The sequence below is a fragment of the Geospiza fortis genome, unplaced genomic scaffold (genome assembly GCF_000277835.1).
Source record: "Geospiza fortis unplaced genomic scaffold, GeoFor_1.0 scaffold286, whole genome shotgun sequence".
NCBI classification, from domain to species: domain Eukaryota; kingdom Metazoa; phylum Chordata; class Aves; order Passeriformes; family Thraupidae; genus Geospiza; species Geospiza fortis.
In genome coordinates this window covers 1,285,219-1,294,623 of record NW_005054444.1, presented here as the reverse complement: position 1 = coordinate 1,294,623, position 9,405 = coordinate 1,285,219, and the positions used below count along the sequence as shown (strand labels likewise).

The following is a 9,405-nucleotide window of genomic DNA, read 5'->3' as shown; positions in this document are numbered from 1 at the left end:
TTCCTGCTGTCGATGTTTTGGTAGTGCCAGAAATGTTCCCATCCACTCACTGGTCATGTTTTCTTGTTCCCTTTCATTCCCAACTGTCTCCCACCTCCTCCCAAGAACCACCAGTGACTCATCTGAAATATTCAGAAGATGAGCCTGTTCTCATTAATAAACACTGCTGTCCTCTGGGTACCCTGCCTGTCCCTCCACTCAGTGAAGCACTCTCCCTCATCATACTGAGCTACTTCTATGCCCTTGTCTTCCTCTTGTATAACTTGTTGCTGCATTTTTAGGTCTCCCTCATGGCAGAAGGAAGGCAGTCTCCCCTCTCCCACGTGTAAAATGTCCCCCTCTGGATTGTAACTCTTGCTACCTGACTCCTCTTGCAGATCATCCGGGGCTTTTTCAACAGAACCCTGTCAGAAAGGAGTGGGACGGCTGTCTCCCAAGAACTACTCACCTCTCTGTGGTCACTTTCTGTGGCCATCTTCTCAGTCGGAGGCATGATTGGCTCCTTCTCAGTCAGTCTCTTTGTAAACAGATTCGGCAGGTAAGTTGGGAAGCGGGGGATAAAAGCGGTTGGAGAACTTTTCCCTTTACAAAGGAGTGTTGGGAGGAAGAGGGCCGAGGTGGGAAGAGATGTGTGGGGAGAAAGCAAGAATGTGTGGGCTGCAAAAAGAAGGATTGCAGGCCAAGGCAGGATCTGAATGAGAATTATTCCATTCTGTTCCCACCCCTGAGATGGGCGATCATGGGCAGGTTTACATTTACCCCTCTCCTGATGATTTTCCTGCTGTATTGCCCATTTAAGTTCATTCTTGACATCTTTACCCTGGCAGGAGGAACTCCATGCTGCTTGTGAATATCTTGGCCTTTGCTGGTGGCCTTCTCATGGCCTTCTCTAAGGCAGCAAGAGCAGTGGAGATGTTCATTATTGGCCGCTTTGTTATTGGCACCTTCTGTGGCCTCTGCACTGGCTTTGTGCCCATGTACATCAGCGAGGTCTCGCCCACCAGTGTCCGTGGAGCCTTCGGCACCCTCAACCAGCTGGGCATTGTTGTGGGCATCCTGGTGGCTCAGGTAGGCCTGGTACAACCTGATCCTGTCCTCAGGTGGGGTGAGGAGGGCTTTACTTGCCATCAGGGGCAGAGTGTGGATCCTGTCATACTGGGGTGGGGGTGAGGAATTGGAGTGTTTGAAGTCACTCTTATTTCTCTTCTGTCCTCGGTGTAGATCTTTGGACTAGAGGCGATCATGGGCACTGAAGGACTTTGGCCAATGCTTTTGGGGTTCACAATCCTCCCAGCAATCATCCAGTGTATTGGTCTTCTGTTCTGCCCTGAAAGCCCCCGCTTCCTATTGATCAACAAGATGGAGGAGGAGAAAGCCCAAGCAGGTAAGAACTGATCTCAAAGGGGCAGGGCAGTGTTCTGGCTCCCAGCCTGCACTGAGCTTGAGTGGGAGGCCAGGACTGATCCTGGTGCCTGTGGTGAATTAGGGTGTGACTCCCGGAGGGCATCAGGCCTGGCCTACCTTCCCATCCTTTAGGTTGCACCAGTGCCAGGAAGCATGAGAAACCTGGCATCCCAACAGAGGCTGCAGGTGGGATCAAGATGTGAGTGCACCTAGCCTAGTGGGATGTAGCAGGACCAGCTGCTGCTGCCACTGTCCCAGCTCCTCCTGAAAGGCAGGAAGTAGGCTGGCATTTAACAGGAGCTTGGAGGGCTGGGGTCAGCTCTGGCAAGAGCCTGAACAGAATTTCAGGATCAAACATAAGCTTGGAGATCAATCAACATGAGCAGGACCTGGGCCTGGTTTCTGTGCTGTTCACAGCACCCCTGACCTCTGGGTTGAAAAGAAGAGCAAGGCTGGCAGCAGAGGCTTGCCCTTTCCCATGCAGCAGGCCTCAACACCAGCTGGGGGTGTTCAGTCTTCCTCCCGTGCCCTCCCTGCAGCAGCAGGATGGGACACACACCTGCCCTGGCCAGTAGGTGTGTATCTCATACCTGGTGTCTTTGGATTCTTCCCTCCAGTTCTCCAGAAGCTCCGTGGCGATCGAGATGTATCTCAAGACATCGAGGAGATGAAAGAAGAAAGTGCTAAAATGTCCCAGGAAAAGAAAGTAACTGTGCCGCAGCTCTTCCGTTCTCCAAACTACCGTCAAGCCATTATCATTGCCATCATGCTGCAGCTCTCCCAGCAGCTCTCAGGCATCAATGCTGTGAGTTATCCTGCTGTCCCATCTTCTGGGCCTCCCTTATCTCTGGCTAAACTTGCTACTGGTGTGGAGAGAACTCTAAGTGCCCAAACATCTTTTTGCCTTGACTGGAGGTCACTGTTTTGTTGTCTGGCAAAGATGCTAAGATGGGAAATGTATAGTGTGCCTTTCACTTTGCCCACGTGCACCCCGGTGAGGCACTGCAGCCTTGCACCAAGTGAATGAACTTCGACTGGAAGCATGCTGTTTTATAGTGTGGAGTGCTGCTTAGAAACTCCCTGACTGGAGTGCAAGCTGTTAGGCAGAGGATGAGGGACATGCTCTCAAACATGGAATCGTGACTATGTCCAACTTTCTCCTCTCTTCCCAGGTATTCTATTATTCCACGGGGATTTTTGAACGAGCTGGTATCACACAGCCTGTCTATGCCACCATTGGAGCCGGTGTGGTGAACACAGTCTTCACTGTGGTGTCGGTGAGTGGGACAGGGCTGTGTCTGCCTGGGCGTGTCCCTGGCAGATGGGACTACAGACAAGTAGCCATGTGGTGGCAAAGCACTGGGCTGTGCACTGACCTGTGGGAGCAGAGACCAGTGCGCATCAAAGGCGTGGTGGGAGGAGAGATGGGCAGAAAGAGATGTTGTTATCTTAGATGAAAGAGAATGTGGAAAAGGAGTGTATGTGGGGAAAAGGGTGATGTGAGAAAGCAGTAGCAAGAACCAGAGTGGAAGAACTTGTGCTGACAATGGAGCAGCCTGGTGGCCTGCACTGAGATCATCACGGTCTCTGAGGTTCATGGGCAGATAAGGAAAAGATGCAGGAGATACTGAGCAAGGAGGTCTGCCCTGCTTTTGCTGCCAAAGTAATGGACATTTTTTTCCTTCTGCCTTCTTTCCAGCTATTCCTGGTGGAGCGTGCTGGCCGCCGGACCCTCCATTTAGCTGGTTTGGGTGGCATGGCTGTGTGTGCTGCTATTATGACTGTGGCTTTGGCTCTGAAGGTGAGTGATGGTGTTATTGTCCAGGCTGACCCCAGCAGGAACCTATAAGAAAACACGCCTGCTTTTCTCTGCAATACTGCCCTGTAGGCAGGTAGAGCCAAGTGTGCAATGGAGAGAGCAATTTTATAACTCTGGGAACTGCTACAGTGTTTGCAGTGCAGCTGAGAAAGTTGTGACGCTAGAGATGGCATTGTGCTGATCATACTTTGTTCCCTTGCAGGACGTCGTGGACTGGATCAGATACATCAGCATTGTTGCCACTTTTGGCTTTGTGGCTCTTTTTGAGATTGGCCCTGGCCCTATCCCGTGGTTCATTGTGGCAGAACTCTTCAGCCAGGGCCCACGACCTGCAGCCATGGCAGTGGCTGGTTGTTCCAACTGGACCTCCAATTTCTTGGTGGGAATGCTCTTCCCCTATGCAGAGGTAAGTCCTGGTTTATGAAGCACTGTGAGAGCACTGCAGCGCTGGAAGAGGTGTCCAGAAAAGCAGTAGAATCTGCGTCTTTGAAGACTTTGGCACATGACTATATGACCTTTAATAACAGCCTCTCCTAGAAATTGTCCCTGCTTTGGGAAGAGGGCTGGTGAGTCTTCCAGAGGTCTCTGAGTCAGTGTTATGATTGTTACTGGAGGTTGTTGCTCACCTTATATTCTGCTGTCTTAACTGGTTGCGGCTTACAAATATTTGCAAGAGCCATCTTAGCACATCACTGCTTTTGCTTTAAAAGCATCAATTTTGGTCACTCTCAGGAAGATTAAAGACTTTTAGAAGCCCGTAGGAATGTGATTTCAATTTTTAAAATGTTGTGATGGGAAAAAAGTCAGTAAGGGCACTGTTGGAGAAAGGTGTTGGAATTTTAACCTCTCAACAGCAAATGACCTTACATGTAATATGAAAAAAAATCTTTTGTGTTTGTTCTCCCTGCAGAAACTATGTGGCTCCTATGTCTTCCTCATCTTCCTTGTTTTCCTGGTCCTCTTCTTTGTCTTCACCTTCTTCAAAGTGCCAGAGACCAGGGGCAGGACTTTTGAAGACATCTCCAGAGGCTTTGAAGGACGAGGAAACGGCTCATCACCCCAGAAGATGGAGATGAACAAAGCTGCCTAAGAGCCACGACACACCCATTCTTTAACTCGTTCATGCTTAAAGAGTCATTAAAGGAATGAGCAAAGAAAACCATGAGAACTGGGACGTTTTTCCCCTCTTCAATTGCTGCTATATTCTTCTTTTCACCCACATGCTCGCCCAATCTGCCAGGCTTGCCAGCATTAAGCAATTCTGATATGGGTGATCTGCCATACTGGAAAGCACCTGGCACTTGCAAAAATAATCTCATCTTTCCTGCCACAAACATCAGGAGAACAGAAGAGCTGGCAATATTTTTACTTTTCTCACATAAAATTGCCATTTGGGGTTAACATACTTATGCACACAGTGACCATTATGTATTTGACCCTAATTACTATTTTTGTAGTGAGTTGAAGTGACCTGCTAAACAAGTCCCCAGCCCTTTGAGTCTACTCTGTGTGCGTGTGTATGGTGTTACACTGGAATTTGGCAAGCTTACCAAAAAGCCATCGTGCTTTTTCCTATCCAGTGTGCACTCTTTTTAGCCTCAGGAAAAAGGGGACCAAGTCACATGCATATTTTTTCCTGCTCTTTTATTTTTTGTATAGACAGACTGAAAGCATACTTTTACTTCAGTTTATTTATTTGTATGTCACTTTGTAAATATTTATTTTTTTAAAGGTGTACAAAAATGTACAGATAAAGAAATTGGAGAGGTTTAAGAGAAATAGCTATTCTAATAAAAGATGCTGTAGACTTGAGGTGCAATAAGACTGTAAAGGGGAAATGTACTAAAAGGAGATTGAGCATTTTAGGTGGTATGTACAGCAGAGCAAATTATGCACATCACCTTGAAGTTATTTGTGCCCTCTGGAAAGAAATTCGAGGAGTTCTGTACTTGTGGGAAGAGGTATGTTTCTGCACTAAAATCTCTGTTATTAGGGATTTTTGGTGGCTATTTTAAGTAATTGTTCTCAAGTGTTGATGAGAGTGATATTGCATCTTAAAATGGGTTTTGTTGGATTATATTTTCAGACATGGTTTTAAGCATTCTATGGATGACTGAGGGTGGTGATTGCAAACCAGAAGGTAATTTTTCCTGCCTTCTCTTAATTTTATTTCTTTTTGGCTTCTCTGTAGTCTAGTACGTCATAAATTCTGAAACTTGCAGATTGTCATTTAAAGGAGCGCAAGGATAAAAATTATTTTTCAAAGCTGTATTTTCTTAGCAGTTGTTCCTATAAATATTACAGAGGGTCATGTAGCATGACCCTTCTGGACACAGGCATGGTCAGTTGTGGTACATGTAAGTTCATGAGAGCAGAGATGCAGGACTAGACACCAGAGCTACTGGAATTTGCTGGTTTAGCAGTGCAAAAGGTCTGTCGTGCTCAGTCCCCTGCTTGGTTGAAGGCCAGATGTTTTTTGCCCCATATATCCTCTCTGGAAGGTCTGCATGATGTTGTGGTGCTCACCAGTGTGCTTTGTAGATGTGTTCAGCTCTGTTATAGTGCCTCTGTTCTAAGGGATGTGGCAGGCAGTAATTGTTCGTCAGTAAACGTCAGTCTCCTTGCTTGTCATTCTGCTGGGCAATCGAGTTTGTGTGGTCCCCACCCTTGCTGCCAAGCTAGCTCAGGCAGGCAAAAAGTAGCACCTAGGGTACACTTGCAGTCAAGGAGGGGCAGCTTAAATCCCTGCAGCGTTCTGTTCAGGCTCCAGGCCCATGCCTGTCCAGACCTGCACAAAATATCTAAAGGTAGCACAGAGGTAGGTCCAGTTTATACTCCTGCTCTTCTGAGATCAAGCTGCAGTTTTTGGATGTAGTCAAACTTGGGTGGACCTGCTGGAATTCATCACTGGATATCCTAGAAGAGAGGTAGGCCCACAGATTCCAGGGTGGTAAAAGGAAGAAAGGCTTAGAAAGGTTGGAATGACAGCAAGACTTTTGCAGCATGGATAGCCCAAGCTTTCTTGCCAACATAGTTCTTCAGAGCAGGTTAGAGAAATTCCCATTGATGTATATGCTGGGGGGGTCTGTCTGACATTTTCAGTAACTAGTGATGACTTTTCTACCTTCCCTAATGAGAAACAGTTGCAGAGATCAGTTAAATTTGCTGCTGTTAAATGCTTCCTGTGAATTAATTTGAAATGCCCCAGCTTTGCACAATGCAATCATATTACATCCAGTCCTCCCATGCTTTTTATTTAGGCTTACATTCCAGATATTCTCAGAAGTGTTATGTAAGATGTCTCTCCCAGTTTTGATATTCTGGCTCAGTTACATAGATTTCTGTGCCCTTCCTTTGGCCCTCCAGCACATCCAGACAGGATATTTCTATATGGGTATCTGTATGTTAGGAAATTCCCCCCACAGCTGTGCATAAGAGCATTCCATACTTTGCATCAGATGTGTGTTGGCTTGGGCCGAAGTGTGTAGGCCTTTCTCACATGGTATCTTTCTTAATTTCTTTTTCTGTAACAGCATTGTGAATATTTCCGATGGATTTTATATGCTTATTAATGTGGTTGTTTCCTGGTTTTGAAATAAAAAATATGAAATAAATACCTGATTTGGATTTTACCTTTATCCTGTAGATCTTCTCTTATTCTTTTATCACAGCCTGGGACTGCATCCTGAAATGTCACCAGCATCTCCCCTGCAACCTTTCTGGGTAGCTAGGCACTCTGGATTTACTGTTTTATCACTGGAAGTGATGATTTCTCTCAGGTTCTATGCAAATCACCTTTAATTCCCTTACTACCATTTCTTAGCAATTTTAAAACTAAAACCACTTGCTTCTCTGCTTCTTGTTTCCCCAAATTCTTTTTGTTTGTGTGCAAATACTTTTCCAATGTAACAGGAAGGGAGAGGAGAAGAGGCTGGAGGGGAGGATATGAATCTTGCCCAGAGCTAAAGAAGGTGAGGCTTCTGCCCCTGCTCTGTTCCCACTGCACTCCTCACCTTCTCTGCCAGGAGGGAGAAGGACCCCTTTCCCCTGTAGCTGATGCTTTCCTCCCTCTGTTTGGGATGTGACCTTCACGTCCTCCTGTGAGATTGTACCTATGTACACTCAGCAGTAAATACTGGAAAGGAGCAGAGGGATGGAGGAAAAAAACCCACTGCCCCAGGAGCTGATCCTGTAGCTTGGGGACTGCAGCATTCCTTGGACCACTCTGAGGTCTCTGGGCTGCTCTCAAAAAATACGTGAACAAAATATCCTTCAGTGTAAGAGGATGGGATTAAGTGAAAGGAAGGAAAAGATGGCAGAGCCCAGAGTGCCTTAGAGCAGGAATATGGCTAATATAACTCCAGAGTCAGCGGGCTGCTCAAAGCCTAAAACAAGGAGAATGTAGGGAAGAATGTAAAGTCTGGAAAAGCTCAGCAGAGCAGGGCTCCCATGAAGCCTTTCTGAAAGCTGCTGTTGCTGGCTGCTGCGTGCTCCTAGCTCGCGCCCGTGTTTTGCTAAGCTTGGTATGCAACCAGCCTTGGAGCTGGGAGTGCCCTGGGCTAATCTGTCTAGGATTGTTTTTCAGTTCTAGCTCAACTACAAAAATAAAGCCCAGCCATCCAAACTCATAAGCATATCCAGCTCAAACTTAACTCTTAACATTTCAGTTTTCTTTGTCAAAAGTGGAAACGGAGAACAAAATCACTTGTAGCCCAAAGCATGTGATTCACTGAGCACTAAATTAATCTTTTGTGTAGTGTTTGTGATAAAATTTGGGTTAGGGAACAAGGCTTTGGTTTAGATCTGGTTAGTTCTTAAAATTGTAAGGAAGCTTCAAAAGGAAAACCTGTTTCCAATTAAATGGCTTGAATGCAATTTAATGGTTTGAGGACGGGCTGTTTTCAGCTGAAAGTGTTCATCATATCCAAGTGAGCATGTAGGCAGTTCTTGTGGCCACCACAATACCCCACAGAAATGAATCACTGGAGAGTTCTTGGAGTGAAACTGATGCTGAATGGACAGGAGAAGAACCCCGAGGGTCCCATGTGACATCAGCCATGTCAAAGGTTTCAGTGCTGTTTTACTGGCTGGAGCACAATTAAATTGTCACAGCATCGCTGCCAACATTTGTTGCTTTCTGCTTGTGTTATTTCTGATTAATGTCTTTGCATACCAGCCAAGAACAGCAGTTTATTTCTGTAAGAAGAAATGTGGGAAAAATACCTCCAACAAACAACATTTTACTGGGGGTAGATTTCCCTGCTGCATGTCTAGTGCAGCAAAATCTTTTAATTTGATTTTCTGTTCTGAAAAGAGCACCCATTTTAGACACCTCACCAGCTGGGGAGATATGGGGCAGCTTCTCCCTTGGGAAGGTATCTGGGTGGGAGCACAGGCAGGAGACTGCAGTTTTACCTCCAAGCAAAGCCACCAACCCCTTCTTTGAGGGTTACTCCAAGAAGGAACATTTGCCAGTTTGGTGGGGGACTGTGCTATCACTGCTTTCATTTGAGAGGAAAGAAGGTGTGGACACACTGCCAATGTCAGCGTGATGGGCCATGGTGGAGCAGCATCAAGAAGTGACTCACCACCACATTTTCTCCCACTGCACACATTGTGAGAAAGCTCCTGCCAGCAGGTAAATCAAATGCATGTTTTGTTGCACAGAAAATTTATGTCTCTCTGGCTTTTTTTTCCAGACTTTCTATAGATCAGAACAAGGACACAATTCCAACATTTTCTTCACTTTTAGAAGGACTCTCTGAAGACATGTGAGATGCTTGCTGGAAAACCTGGGGTCTGGTCTGTCACTTAGCCTGGCTCTGTCTTTACAATGTGAGTTACCAGACAAGAGACAGTTGTCTTCATAATATGCTGCTGGGAAAAGGCAGTACTCAGGCTGTCAGACAAGGAAAGAGTATGGTTTTGTCTCCTAAAATATATATTGCTACGACAATTTAATTGGTGTTACTTGAATGTATTCCATTTCTGGTGGAGGCAGGCTGTAACTTTTAAAAACAATTCACTTGCTGTGATATATCTTGTTTCAATGCTATACCTCACTAAATTACAGTGTTTACAAGAACTGTCTCTTCCTTTTCCATAAGATTCAGCAGGCCTGATAGACACATGACTGACCTGCTAAGTCTGTTTTCTGCTTATGTTGCACAACCATTTTCTGT

At 46.0% G+C, this 9,405-nt stretch overlaps 1 protein-coding gene across 1 annotated transcript in view; it reads left to right on the top strand.

The window, feature by feature from the left end:
* LOC102040852 (solute carrier family 2, facilitated glucose transporter member 3) overlaps positions 1-6,855 on the top strand; it is a 44,754-nt gene extending 37,899 nt beyond the window's left edge. Inside the window, exons 3-10 of the mRNA XM_014309639.2 lie at positions 378-538; positions 828-1,068; positions 1,222-1,384; positions 2,022-2,209; positions 2,577-2,681; positions 3,104-3,205; positions 3,426-3,629; positions 4,134-6,855. Coding sequence (XP_014165114.2) covers positions 378-538; positions 828-1,068; positions 1,222-1,384; positions 2,022-2,209; positions 2,577-2,681; positions 3,104-3,205; positions 3,426-3,629; positions 4,134-4,313 — 1,344 coding nt within the window. The 3' untranslated portion in view covers positions 4,314-6,855. The remainder of the gene's footprint in view (positions 1-377; positions 539-827; positions 1,069-1,221; positions 1,385-2,021; positions 2,210-2,576; positions 2,682-3,103; positions 3,206-3,425; positions 3,630-4,133) is intronic.
* Positions 6,856-9,405: the final 2,550 nt, after the last annotated feature.